This window comes from Crotalus tigris, unplaced genomic scaffold, assembly GCF_016545835.1.
Source record: "Crotalus tigris isolate CLP2741 ecotype Arizona unplaced genomic scaffold, ASM1654583v1 scf7180000017757.759095, whole genome shotgun sequence".
NCBI lineage: Eukaryota > Metazoa > Chordata > Lepidosauria > Squamata > Viperidae > Crotalus > Crotalus tigris.
Genome location: NW_024096617.1, coordinates 481993 through 497225, shown reverse-complemented (window position 1 = coordinate 497225; position 15233 = coordinate 481993). Strand labels below are relative to the sequence as shown.

The window sequence follows — 15233 nt, the reverse complement described above, 5'->3', positions numbered from 1 at the left end:
TTAAAACTGTGCTTCCCAAATATTATAAACAATGAGTGAAGTTGTAAAGCAAATTGAGATTCTTATGTGAAGAAAAGCATTAGCACGTATGTTAAATTAAGCAACTTAAGCCATGGAGGCTTTTAAAGAAGCTTTCAAGAGTGTCTTTTCAAACAAAATGATGTGATCTGAAAGCTGAATTGGTCTTGATGTCACAGTATTCATTAGTATTCACTAGCATATGTGAATATGCAATGGTTCTTGCTGAGGGATAGTGCACAAAGTCAAAATGGAAATTAATTAATTCATTACTAATCAATCAACCAATCAATTAATTAATTTCCACAATGGAAGAATGAGAGAAACTGATGGAATTAGTGGAGGTCACCAAAGTAACTTGCCCCAGCTCCTGCCCACCTAGCAGTTCAAAAGCATGCAAATGCAAGTAGAAAAATAAGTGGGAAAGTAACAGTGTTCTGTGCGTCTTGGCATATAGTCATGCTGGCCACATGGATGTGTCTTCAGACAATGCTGTCTTCCTTGGCTAAGAAATGGAGATGAGCACTGCCTCATAGAGTCAGACACAACTGGAAAGGGGAAACCTTTGCCTTTCTTTAACGTTCAATAACGAGCAAGTAAAATAGGTACTGTATAAAATAGGTCATAGAAATATAGCACCTGTAAAAAGTATGTAGAATGAATAGAATTAAAACTAAATGACATTTACCCAGTATTGGGCCATGTCAACAGCATTTTTTGTCACTAACATGATTTAATGATTAGATAAGTTTTCTTTGTTATAGAAATGATTAATATATACTGAATATGCAAAGTATAAAAAGGTGAGACTATAATGTTGTTATGTTCATTCTATTATGCTGAAAAGAGTCAGACGTTAATGCTTTTTTTTCTTTTTGCTTATTTATCCTACACCTCTTTATTTCCCCTTTTCCCACTATTTTCATTTATATTTTATATTCTAATAAGTTTAATAATATTATACTATAATAAAAAGAAATAGTGCCCAGAAATGTTGTACTGGAAATAGAAGTACAAATAGAATACAGTTGGAAATTTGAATAACAATTACATATTTACTGCAGTTTTAAAAAATAATTTGCCCATAATAGTTGATGGAATAATTATTTGCATGCGTATTGTACCAACACGATTTCAATTTACACTGATTTGCACATCCAGTTGATTCTTTTTATTTAATTTCAGATTTAAGCAAACTCCATGATAGATATTGAGGATTAAGTTCAGAACAAGTTATTTCATATGTCTCCTTTTTGAATAGCAAAGATAAATAATTACATACAATAATCTTAAATGAGAATGACCAAAGATGGGAAACCAGGAATGAAATTGCATCATGATAGTTAGATTATTGCGTATTGGAAGTAATATTTGGAGAGCTACAGGTGTTCCTATTTCTACCTTACATATGTCAGTGTTCTCATTCTAAAACTCAGACCAGATATTTATATTAATTTATGTAAGTTTTCCCCCCAAAAGAGTGCTACATGAATAATTTATTAATTAGAAAATATAATTAAATATAAAATTATTTATTTTGTATTTGGAATCAATAAAAATTTTGCTAATAGGGGAAAGTAGCTTATGTTGCAACACAAGAAAATGGAGAATATTTTCTGTGGAATCCCCTGAGTGGCCACTGCTATAAGCAGTTTGATGCATTTTGCCCCCTGCAGAGTGTTGATTGCTTAATCAGTTGGGAAAACGTAAGTATTTATAATAAAATGGCTTAATATTTATATGTTACTTATATGTAAGTGTGTAGGTCTATACATATTTTGTATATAGTATGTTTAAATGTGTGTTATGTATGTGTACACTTCGAGAGCAAGCAGCTAAATTTCATTTTTAATGTGTGCCATTGTGCCCACAGTAAAAATGACAATAAAAGTTATCTATCTATCTATCTATCTATCTATCTATCTATCTATCTATCTATCTAATAATGTATATATAATCCTAATTTATCCAAGTAGCTGGACATTCCATGATTATAGTATTACAATTAATATGACGTGGGTGGGTGTTGGAGATGAGATACATTGAACATTTCTGATACTCTGTAATTTTTAAAAATCTAATGTAAGCGAACAGATTGCTATCCTATTGCGTCTAATTTCTTGGACAGCTCTCTCCATTCAACTTCCAAACATGTTCAGTTGTTCTCTTGCTTTAGCTGGAAGAGTTTCATTTCTCTAAGCATTGCAAGTGTGAAGATTTGTAGCTCAATTTATTGATTCCTTTTTGGTTGTCACCAAAAATAATTAAATTTAAAAAATGTCAGACATTTACTATATTTTGAAGTCTTAAAGACAAAAGCTTTCTGTATTTTGTAATCTTAAAATCTTTGTTATTGCACTACAATGGAATGCATATATAAAGTACAACATGGAATGTACATGTAACGAAAATCTGAGAAAACCAGATTTTCTGTCCCACCATTGGCCAAGGAGATCCTGCCTTCTATTATTAGAAGTCAGTTTTGGTTACATTGAACAAATATTATAAAGTAAATTCTTCCAAAACATGATAAAGTTGTACATTTTCTTTTAGAAGATCCCAAGTGGAAATGTATTAAGAATTTTTCCCCACGCTATTCTCTAATGCCAAATCTCCAGAATTGATATTACTACAAACAAAAATTTCTGAAACAAATTTTCAATCAGAAAATGGGGAAGAAAGGATTAATCACTTTCTTGTATGTCCTTTAAAAGTAGGGTTCTACAGTTACTTTTATTCAGAGGAAAGTGATTGATCAAGAAGCACACTTTTTAATTTATCTATTTTACATGACATTTAGTTTAATGTTTCAGCATAAGAAACTCACAGAGGACTCAAAAATAAACAATACTTGTGTACATGGGAAGAATTAGTAATATGCTTGAACAGATAAAAACTATTTTCTAATATAGGTAAAATTTGAAAGTTACTATTCTTTTTTAAAATATCTAAGTTACTATTTTTGAATATTAAACTTAAATTATTCTTTTCCTATTTTATTTCTATATATTTTGCTGAAATTAATAAAATGTATATGTTTACATTATAAATTATAATTGTATTTATGTGCAAGGAAAAATATTGAATGAGATCACACCAAGAGGTTTGTACCTTGTGAAGGAATATATAAGTGAAACACAATATAATGAATATAAATTAATGCAGGAGAAATAAGAAAACTACTTTTTTAGACCTCTGATAAAGATATGAACTCAAATTACAACTTTCTTGATAATTTCTTAAAATACTTACATTCAAAAATGTGACACATCAAAAATGTTCTAATATGATTTAACAAATGATCATGATTTAACATATGTTCTTTAGATTGAGTTAGATTTATAAAAATATAAAGTATATAAAAATAAATATATTTTGTAAGTCATTTTTAAAATAACATTTTATAGATCTGGTTTAACATTCAACAAAACAATTCACCTATGTGCACCAGTTTTGACATTTCAAAGGAAGGCTTTTGGAAACAATTGCTTCCGTACAATTTCCAGAATTCAAAAACACAAACAGTGCAGGTAAGAACCATTTCAGTACCTACAAATTATAATTCATAATTGAATTTTTACATTTGAGGTGTGTGTGTGTGTGAATTCTTTCCTTAAAAAGGGGATGTTTATGGAAAGAGATAGATATAAGGCAGACATGTCAAACTCGTGATGTCATGTGATGTCACACAATGTATCGGGCCAGTTTTGCCATTGCTGGCAATGGGGTGGGCGCAGCTTCCAGATGATGCGTCCGGCCCGCGGGCTGGCAGTTTGACACCCCTGATATAAGGAATATAGGCTGAGGAACTATTATTAAGATATTGCTAGCCACTCCAATTCAGGATAAGATGGGATAAATTTGTTTAACATTTAATGATATATTCCATCTTTACCTACCCTAACAGTAATGTTCTTTCTATAACTTTGTGCATCATACTGCTGCTTCTAGAAATGCAAATGACAGGTATGGCCAGCTACGATATGTGTTTTTAGCACCTTTTTAGCACATTTAGCGTAGATTTTGGACAATATGCATTCTTGACAAGAGAAACTTGGCTATAGTAAAACAAGTGCTGGCCACCTGAAGTCTGGGACTAGAACAGATTTTCTTATTTGTGAAAGCACATGGTATATCTAATCACATCCAAGGTTTTCTCACCAGTTTTACTGCCTCCATTGCTTATTCACCTACATTCTTAGCCAAATATGGAACAGTTCTGCTGCATATCTTCCTGAATACAATAAAACAAAAGTCAAGAGCAAGAAGTCGTGGAGAAAGCCTGTGAAATAGGAGTGCACCCACAAAGTGCTCTAATATTAAAATAGGGTTTATTTTTTTGTTGGTGAAAGGTGTAAGGTTAAAGACTAAAAATGGGAGAGATGTCAAGAAACCTATGGACAAAATGCAAAATCAATCCTCTGTGAAATGAACTCTTATTATTTCTTACCAGTTCCATTGGAGACAAAGTAAATGACCGTCAGATGAGTTAAGGGACATGTCCATCAGATAATATGCAAATATTTATGTGATTTGCAAACAGGCTTGGAAAACCACCTTGCTCTCCAACTCATGGTAGTTCCCAGCTGCCAAGAAAGAGCTGTTTCTACCCTCCTTCCTTCTTTTTGTTTGAGGAGAGGCCTCATTTCTAGCAGCAACTCCTCAAACTGCAACTGCAAGAGTATTATATTACATTACTGACTAAAATAACCTCTGGCTGGAAGGAGGGTTTAATAGCACTAGCCCAGAAAATACTGTCTGATCAGTGGAGAAGACACAACTGATTATCACTTCTGAGAGAGAGACTGGAATGAAGTGGAAATGGAATGTTAGGATTTAGCATGTTTCCTCCTAAATCACAGCATCAGAACATTTTAATATTCATATTTTTAATACTTTAACGTTTAAATATTTCATATTACTTTGACATTGTAAGCAGCCCAAAGTCATTTGACAGTGAGATGGGCAACATTTAAATTTAATGAAAAAAAATAATAAAAGTAAATTGGCTTGACAGTCAGGAGTGTAAACCTTGGCAGTGAAGAACTGAATAAAATTTCCTGTCTATATGTGAGGAAAGAGATAGTAAGGCAAAAGGAATATGAAGACTTAACAGTATTCAGAGTAAAGCAGCAGTTGTGAGAATTTCAGATAATGGGATAAGTGTATATCTGTGATGCTACTAAATACTAAATAAGAATAGCATCTTTCAAACATATGTTTTTCAGAATTGGGAAATCATGTCTTTGTCTGTCAAAATCCTGGTTAGCTTGCATTTGAATGTTCTATGGTTGTGCAATTTCTTTTTTATTCTGTTTCAGCCAGAAAAAATATTTTATGTCGCAACGGATGGAAGTTTGGTAGATGAGTTACAAAATAGGTAATTACTTTAATTAACATTCTTTAAAGTTAATAGAATAGAACAGAACAGAATAACAGAGTTGGAAGTGACCTTGGAGGTCATCTAGTCCAACCCCCTGCTTAGGCAGGAAACCCAATATCATTTCAGACAAATGGCTGTCCAATCTCTTTTTAAAAACTTCCAATGTTGGAGCAGTCACAATTTCTGGAGGCACGTTGTTCCACTGATTAATTGTTCTCAGGAAATTTCTTCTTAGTTCTAGATTGCTTCTCTCTTTGATTAGTTTCCATACATTCTTCTTGTCCTGTCCTCAGGTGCTTTGGGGAATACCTTGACTCCCTCTTCTTTATGGCAACCCCTGAGATATTGGAACATTGCTTTTATGTCATCCCTAGTCCTTCTTTTTATTAAACTAGACCACAGGTCAGCAACCTGTGGCTCCGGAGCTGCGTGTGGCTCTTTGAGCCTTCTCCTGTGGCTCCCAGCCACCTCTGCCATTTGGAGAGAGAGAGAGAGAGAGAGAGAGAGAGAGAGAGAGAGAGAGAAGAGAGAGAGAGAGAGAGAGAGAGAAACAGAGGCACTTGCGCTTCCCTCTTCTCTCTCTCTCTCTCTCTCTCTCTCTCTCTCTCTCTCTCTCTCAAAAAGAGAGTGGCCTCATCGTGTTCTCCGACGAGCTGACACGTTTATTGGGTGGGGTTCCTCCCTTCGCTACGTCTCTGAAATGAAGCAGGAAGCAGGAAGGGCAGGAGAGAGCCAGTCTGTTGGATAACAGGTTGAAGCCAGCTTGCCAGCAGATTGGAGAGAGGGAGGGAGAGAGGGGGAGAGAGAAAGAGTGAGAAAGAGAGAGGGGGGGTAGAGGAGAGAGGAAGGGAGAGCAAGAGAGAGGAAAGAGAAAGAGAGGGAGAAAGAGAGAAAGAGAGGGAGGAGAGGAAAGTGAGAAAAAGGGAGAGGAAAGAGGGAGAGAGAGGGAGAAAGAAAGAGGGAGAGAGAAAAAGAGGGAGACAGAAAAAGAGGGAGAGAAAAAGAGAGAGAAAAAAAGAAAGGGAGAGAGAGAAAAAGGAGAGAGAAGGAAAGAGGGAGAGAGAGAAAGAGAGAGGGAGACGGAGAGAGAGAAAAAGAGAAAAAAGAGGGAGAGAGGGAGAGGAGAGAAAGAGAGGGAGGAGAGGAAAGAGAGAGAGAGGAAAGAGAAAGAGAGAGAGAGAGGAAAGAGAGAACTCATGCACAGCAGCCTCTATTTCTTTTTAATTAAACTCTTTAATCAAGCTCTCCCCCTTGCGCATGCGTGCGCACACATGTTTGGGGGCTCCCAGTGTTTTCTTTTCTCTGGGAAACGGGTCCAAGTGGCTCTTTGAGTGTTTAAGGTTGCAGAGCCCTGAACTAGACATACCCAATTCCAGCAACCGTTCTTTATATGTTTTAGCCTCCAGTCCCCTGATCATCTTTGTTGATCTTCTCTGCTTTTTCTAGAGTCTCAACATCTTTTTTACACTGTGGTGACCAAAACTGGATGTAGTATTCCAAGTGTTGCCTTACCAAGGCATTATAAAGTGGTATTAACACTTCACATGATCTTAATTCTATCCTTCTGTTAATGAAGCCTAGAACATGTTGGCTTTTTTGGCAGTTGCAGCACACTGCTGGCTCATATTTAAGTGATTGTCCCTCTCACAGTTACTACTATTAGTAGCCAGGTATCACCTATACTGTACATGTGCATTTGGTTTTTCTTGCCTAAAGGTAGAACCTTACTTTTTTCATCATTGAATTTCATTTTGTTAGATAGCGCCCAATGTTCAGGTAAAGATCCTTTTGTATCTTAAACCTGTCTTCTGGAATGTTGGCTATTCCTGCCAGCTTGGTGTCATCTGCAAATCTGATGAGTTCCCCATCTATCCCCTCGTCCAAATCATTGATGAAGATGTTGAAGAGTACTGGGCCTAAAACAGAACCTTGGGGTATTCCACTGCATACTTCTCTTCATGTAGATTCAGTTCTATTGAGGACTACATGTTGAGTGCAGTTGGTCAGCCAGTTACGAATCCATCTGGTGGTGATGCTGTCTAACCCACATTTTTCTATCTTACCTAGTGGTAGGGTTGTGGTCTAATTTATCAAATGCCTTACTGAAGTCCAAGTAAATTATACCCACAGCATTCCTTTGGTCCATTAATTTTATCACTTTGTCAAAGAATGCAATAACATTTGTCTCGCGTGATCTGTTTTTGACAAACCCATGTTGGCTTTTAGTAATGACTTTCTATCCCCAACATTCCTCAAGCTTCATGAACAAGATGGTTAACAAAAAAGTTTAATTTCTATCCTTTTGTCTTTATTCATTGCAGCAGCAATAGTGCTATTAGAAACAAACCATATTAGTAACATTTCCTTTTCAGTATTTTTCCCATTCAGTGTGCGTTTGTTCTGTAGATGTTTTAGCTCTATAATTTTTCTTAACAAAATTAACACCCTTCCCAAATTGTATATTGAAATGGACACAGAATAGTTTAAAAGTTTCATGATCGTAAAGACTCTTCACACAAAACAATATTTGGGTTTTTTTAGCTAGTGGGTAAATTAACAGTTATAGTTATTATAATAACTATAATGATAATAAACATCCTCTTGCACTTTTTTGAAAAACAGAATTGAAAGAATATTAAAAAATAAAATAATGGAATGGCGATCGCATCTTCCAACTCGATGGCATCGACAGTGTACTAGTGTTTTAAGACAAATTCTTCCCAAGCTTGAATTTAGAAATGGACATATAACCAAAGAAAAAGAAGAAAGTTATTTGGAGGCTTTTCAAGAGCATTACTGGGTTAGTGTTTGGTTACTGTTAATGAAATACTCGTTTGGGAACAGGGCATCTGACAAACAACATGTCACAGGATACGAAAGGCTACCACTGGAAAAAATATTATTTGCTTTATACATATATTTTGTTGGCACATAACAAGTAGAATTTGGATCCTGGTTGTCAGTGGTCAGTCATTAACAAAAACTGATTACTGACTAGGGGAATCAGACTAAAGAAACAGAAGATGTAGGAGGTAAAGCCAGATACCAAATTACTGTATGAGATAAACAAGAACAGTAAAAGGAGGATTAGACAAAAAATTATAATTATCCATACAAAGTCCTTAGGTAGGTGCCTTCATAAATTTTTTTTAATTAAGAAAGCCAAGGATAAGCTTCAGGCTATTCCTTAGAGTAGGCATGACGTCGCGCCACATATCGCGATTTTTTCCCCATTGCCAGCAATGGGGTGGGTGTGGTTTTAATATGATGCATCTGGCCTGCTGGCTAGCAGTTTGACATGCCTGCCTTAGAGCATTTTGTTGCCCAAAGAGTAGAAATATGAACGCTGGTTAATCACTACAAGACGTGGCACAAGTTAACACAAAAGTATGGTTCCAGTGTTTGACGATATTCTCTATCTATCCTTATATGAATAGTAGTGGTAGAAAGCATGGACTTACAGACTCACAATAGATATGCTGATTTAATTCTCCTAAGCAGTTTTCAAATTCACCCCCCTTCCAGGCCATTAGAAGAATAACTTAATGTAGACGGTTGTCACTTTCTGTTTTGGTTTCATTTATATGAAAGAGGAACACTTAGGTGGAAATTTGCCTATACTGCTTGTAATTGATAAAAGAGTCATGAAGAGATAATTTGTTCCTCTCTAAATAGTTTTGTAAAAAGCTGCTTTCTTTTCAACTATGTCTTTGTTATTTAATATTATTTCAGGTGATACCAGTTGTCTCAAGTTCAGCTGCTTGAAAACAACTGTTACTTTCCACAGTCTTTAAATCATAAGGGGTTGATATGGCAGCATCTTTATTAAGCTATCCCACTATCTTCCAGATACTCCCAGTAACATAAGGGAAATCAATTATCATTCCTTTTTTCAAATAGTATATAAAAAAAATCTGTTTCTTGAATCACTCATAAAGGAAGACGTTTCCCCAAAAGAGGAAACAACATAATTTAGCATTAATAACTAGATTCCTCTTACTCCATAGGAAGTAGGATCCCTTTTGATTCTATTGACTTCATAATCACAAGTTCTTGAGTCTAATGAACTGATACCTCCTTCACCTGACTAGTTAACAAAAGTTAACACAATTGTGTTTCTGAGATAGGTTATAGAACAATTAACTGGTGACTTCTCCAAATGTTTTCTTTAGGAGTCATCCCATTGCCTTGTTAGGATATTGATATTGTTGCCAGCCTCCTATTGCATCCAACTACCCTATTGGGAGAGACAGGTGCTATGATGATTAGTCTCACAGGCGTTCTTGCTTCATGGATATAAAATTTTATTACTCCTTGCAAAATAGTATTGCACTGTGAAATAACTTTACACATATCAGTGTCATAGCTTATACCATTTTTTCCATGAGGCTTAACTACATTAAATATTCTACTGACATATATCTGCTGTGACAGTAAGCAGTCTCTGTCATGATACCAAGAATTTCAGATTCATCTGCAATTTCAGAGTGTGAGGTGGTACAATAAATGCTATTATTCACTTCTAGTAGCACTGTGTTCATTTGTTTCAATAGTGTTGGTTCCAATACCACTAATGTCAGATTGGTTATGCAATAAGAGTTCAATGCTCTTCACTGTATCTTCTTTGGCATTCTCTAGCCTTATCTACCTTGCATTCTGAAGTCTCCAAACTTCTGAAGAAGCATGTAATCAAACCTAATCTGTTCTACATGAATTCTGAGTATTTCCTTGTGAGAAGACAAAGGATTGAGACCAATACTGCATTTTAAGGCATTAGTGTTAAGGATTTTCAATGAAAGAATTTTCCTTATGTGTTACTCACCATCAATGCTTCTTTAACTACAGTAGAGAGCTATTTAGACCAGTCATTCCAGCATGGGTGAGTTTAGTCTTTCCCTATGCTTATCAATCATACCAGCTATCTAAAACCATTCGCAATGTTAAAAATTGTGAGTTTCCTCAATTGTTCTGTTCAGCACAAAGTACTACTTGCAAACAGTTGTCTCAAATGTGCTTTTTCAAAAGACTACTGGACTGTTTTTCCTTGAGAAAGAAGAAAACATTTTGCTTCTCCTCCAAGAAACTTCATCACTTCTGATGGTGGATGGACCATCAGAACTGATGAAGCTTTTTGGATGAAAAGTGAAGTGTTTTCTTTTCCTTCCTGAAGGAAAAAAAGCCCAGTTGCCTTTTGAAAAGCACCTTTGAGACAACAATGACCTGGATGACTGAGCATCTCCACAGACATTTGCAAATAACTTTTGAGTATTTTTTTTATACATCCAACAAATAATAGCAAGTCCCACATATCTTATTGTCTAGTTCTAGAATTAGTACATGCATCCATCATCTCTAAGTGCCTATGGGCATCTGTTTCTCAGGCACAGATGAGGTAATTGCTCTCAGCAATTCAATCAAAAATGGTAAACCCCATACTTGCTCATAATCATCACCAAATGGAGTAAGACTATCAACCTACTTGATGCAAAAATGTAAATGTTGCAATTTAAACTGAATTTGGGAAACCTAAGAGGATCTACAGTATTTCTTCTACTCTGGATCACTTGCTTCTCAATAATTTTCTGCTCACCAAGTGATTCAACATACTTGCCCTCAATATTTTTTCATGCGCTCTAATCATCCCATGGTTCTTGGGCATTGTTTGGGTTTTCAACTCTTGTATCAGGAAACATTCTTCATCCTATCCTATCATCATCTTCTATTTCATTGACTGATTCCTGCCTTTGGAATCAGGAATTAAAAGATATTCTGAAACTAACAGAAAATCAATCAACTTGCAATCCTGCAAAGCCGAACAGTCTATTTACTCCAAATTTATTTCCAATTGGGATTGCATTTGATTATTTGAACCATTCCAACAATCTTTTGTGTGGGGTAATATTCTTTTTTTATATACTGTTCTTTACAACTTTTGAACAAGACAGACAGATTAACAGGTTTTAAACGTGATATACAAGTTAAACACTCATGTCATTTCCTGGTACCAAAGAAAGACAGCGAATAATGTCCTGTCCCCAGTCTCTAGGACTTAGGTGACTTTATAGCTTCCTGTAATTTTTGGACCAGTCTGCTATATCTTTCATCCCTTTCTAATTCTTACATGATTTATAGCCAAAGTTCATTAAGACCTATCAGATCTCATTCTTATAACCCTCTGCTATTAAAGACAGATAGGGTTCCCAGCTTCTACAGCTTACTTTCAAGCATTATTGGAGAGTTCTGACTTTACCAGGCCTCATCAGAAAGAGACAAGATGCTCTTCACCAGTTCTTTGGTTTCTTTCAAAATATGGAGTTAAAAAGGACTCCAAACAGCTGGTGACAGGTGTGGGAGAAGGTTCTGTGAGCCCTCTTTTTTTGCTTTTCACCCTGCATTTATCAAGTGTTCTTTGAGCTTTTTAACAGCTGGCAGACATTTCAAGCAGTTGGGGAGGATGACTCTCTCAAAAGCTCCATGTCTCTGATTCTACAAAGCAGCTGATCTCTAAGATTAGAGCCTCCTTCCTTCCTCCCTTCACCTGATCCTTCACACTGCCCATGTGATTGATCTACAGCCTGGAAGAGGTAGAAAGTGAAATGGGCTTGAAAGGTTATAAGAAACATTTGCAAAATAGTACAAAAGCTGTATTAGAATACTTACTGAAAAAGGGTCCAAATTCAAAAAGTGTCCTATATTAGCTGTTATTTTGAATCTGAAACAAATGTTTACTGGCTTGGCTGTGTTTCAAATTATATTTTATTGCAACAAGATTATTTTTAAACTCAATATATCGAAAATGGTAATTGTAATTTAAAAATTATATCTAGAATAATAGTTTTATTTTTATATGTCATCTTGTTTGTACTATTTGGATTTAACAGTACAGTTATAAGCAGATGTATAATATTTAGATTTGATGCTATGTTTATTTTAAACATGTATTTATTTATTTTTTTCTGTAGGTTACAGGATTTCCTTTACAGATGCCATACCTAGATATCCAGTCAGTAACTGAGGCTGTTTATCAGACAGGAATTCATTCTTCAGAAATTCCCTGTACAGAATTTGCTCTTGCTGTGTATATTCATCCCTATCCAAATAAGATTTTATCTGTTTGGATCTACTTAGTATCTTTGGTTTGTCATCAGTAAGTAGCGATAACTGACAAACCTCTTTAGGAATTACTCAGTGCATCTGTGAAATTGGTATTTGTGGTTTCTGAATTGTTGTTGTAGATAAGAAATTAGTCAAAAACATTGTTTTAAAAAACCCTATTTGCTATTTGATTCTTTCATTCTTCTAAAGTAATAGACTTATTTGTTTCCATGAATAAAGAAAAATCTAATAAAATTTATTTCGAGTTTAAACATCTAAAAGTTTTCTGTGTCTTTTTGTAAATTCACAACTACATGGAAACATGTAGATCCCGATGATCCAAACCCTGGTGACCATTCATAAGGCATTAAAAATTGGCTCTTACTCCAAGCAATGAGCCCATATAGAATAGAATAACAGAGTTGGAAGGGACATTGGAGATCTTCTAGTCCAGCCCCCTGCTCAGGCAGAAAACCCTAGAGCAGTGGTTCTCAACCTTCCTAATGCCGTGACCCTTTAATACAGTTCCTCATGTTGTGGTGACCCCCAACCCCCCATCCAGCTGGCCGGGGAGGGGGGCAGGAAGGCCGCTGTACCCAGCCTGGTTGGAGAAGTGCCATTCCTCTCCATCTTTCTCTCTCTTTCCTCTTTCTCTTTCCTCCCTTTCTCTTTCTCTCTTTCCTCTCTCTTTTACTGTTTCTCTTTCCTCTCTCTCCCTTTCCTTTCTCTTTCCTCTCTCTTCTTTCTCTCTTTCCTCTCTCTTCTCTTTCCTCTTTTTCTCTTTCCTCTCCTCTTCTCGTTCCTTTCTTTCTCTTTCCTCTCTCTCTTTCTCTGTTTCCTCCCTCTTTCTCTTTTCCTCTGTTTCTCTCTCTTTCTCTCTCTCTTACAGCAGCATCGTCGGGAGTCCCCACCGCCCCTGGCCCGACCACCGCCCCTGCCGGGACTCCGCGCTGCCCGGCCTCGCCCTCCGCCCATCGATGGAGCCGCAGTGGGGACCCACAGGTTGAGAACCCTGCCCTACAGCCTATACCATTTCAGACAATATATAGAAGATTATTTATGTGTATATCTGTGATGCCACAGATGTGGTGTTTTTCAGTTTTATAGTTTGTATATTATTGTTTTTAACTTGTTCTTTGTTGCTGAGAATTGTATAACAAGTGGTCAGCCAGTTTAAATAAATGAATGAAAGTTTGTGAAGACATTTGTACTCTCCTATAATTAAATGGGTTATGAGTCTGTTCGGACCCAGAAAATTATCCTAGAATATAGATGAACTATTTGGGGAATAGTTCACAAGAAATTTCCCATTACTGTATTCCAGGATAATTTTTTACTTCCCATTCTACAGCCTTGAATTTTCACATGGCTTGTCACCCAACTATTGATCAGACCCAACTCTGCTCAATTTCTGGATCCAAACAAACTCAGAACCCATTTTATTATAGGAGAGTACAAGTGTCTTCACAAACTTTCATTCATTTATTTAAACTGGTTGCCTGCTTGTTATACAATTCTGGGCAACAAAGAACAAGTTAAAAACAATAACACACAAACTATAAAATTATAAAAACACATTTGTGGCATCACACATATTCACATACATAATCTCTTATATATATGGGCTCAGCTACCCACAGGGGCCATTGCTTGGAGTAAAAGCCAATTTTTCAATGCCTTATGAATGGTCACCAGGCTTTGAATCATCAGGATCTTGGATATGATGTAACCTAAACTTTATTTTTATAAGAATAAAATGAAATGGCTAAAGGGTACATCATGAATGTCCCAACATTTGACTTTTGCTTTTGTTTGTGGCTCTTTAATCACCATTTGAGGCTTACCATGGCATCTGGGCACTAAATGGCAATTTTAGATTTCTGAAAGCCAACAATTTTTAATCAATGACAAAATTTCTTTACATGTCCCAGTTTCAGGAATGTGATTTTAGGTTTGATTGACACAGTAAGTCATAAAGTTTGATTACAGAGGCATACTATATTGGCTTTGGGAACACAGTATAGCTTTGTAAAATGCTCGATAACAGGTTTTTCAGCTTAAGCTTTATAATATTAAGATAGATACAGCTTACAAAAGGAATCTCACATGTAGTGATCCATAAAGCGTGCATAATACAGACAACAGATAGTGTATGTCAGGGTGGTCTTATATTAGTGGAGATCAGAATGCAAATGGAAGGAGTTGGTATCTGGCTGTATTTCATTAAATATTTCTCCTAGCATTGTATTGTACGTAATCGAACAGTAATTTCAGCACCCATAATCTTATTTAAATGCAATGCTAAGCAGGTTTCATATTTAATAAATAACAAAAAATTATAAACGATCACTAAGTTCATGAGCGTTCCTTTTCCTTATTTTTAATCTATTTATTTGCTGCTCATCTCATATTGAAATGAGTCTGTTTAAATTTAAAGTAAAGCAACTGGATACATTCACATCATGGGCAAACTGTGGGTAATCTTAGCGTAGATTTATAATGCAATTTGGTTCATTTTCCTAAATTATACTATTATTACAGTTGAGGCCCAAGATACAACATCAAATCCTTTCAACTAAAAATGGAAACAAAGTTTTTGAACACTCCTCTGAGTAGCACTAAGGAAGAAAAAGCTCAGAATTTACACACAATATATCCAAACTAGATCATTATTACCATAAATGTTGAAAATTGCTGATACAAGAGTCACTTGCTTGAGATAAGTGGTTTAAAAATT

The 15233-nt window shown here is 35.7% G+C and overlaps 1 protein-coding gene across 1 annotated transcript in view; it reads left to right on the top strand.

The window, feature by feature from the left end:
- CC2D2B (coiled-coil and C2 domain containing 2B) overlaps positions 1-12840 on the top strand; it is a 71885-nt gene extending 59045 nt beyond the window's left edge. The window contains exons 30-34 of the mRNA XM_039340945.1: positions 1590-1724; positions 3426-3548; positions 5340-5398; positions 8024-8201; positions 12364-12840. Coding sequence (XP_039196879.1) covers positions 1590-1724; positions 3426-3548; positions 5340-5398; positions 8024-8201; positions 12364-12552 — 684 coding nt within the window. The 3' untranslated portion in view covers positions 12553-12840. The remainder of the gene's footprint in view (positions 1-1589; positions 1725-3425; positions 3549-5339; positions 5399-8023; positions 8202-12363) is intronic.
- Positions 12841-15233: the final 2393 nt, after the last annotated feature.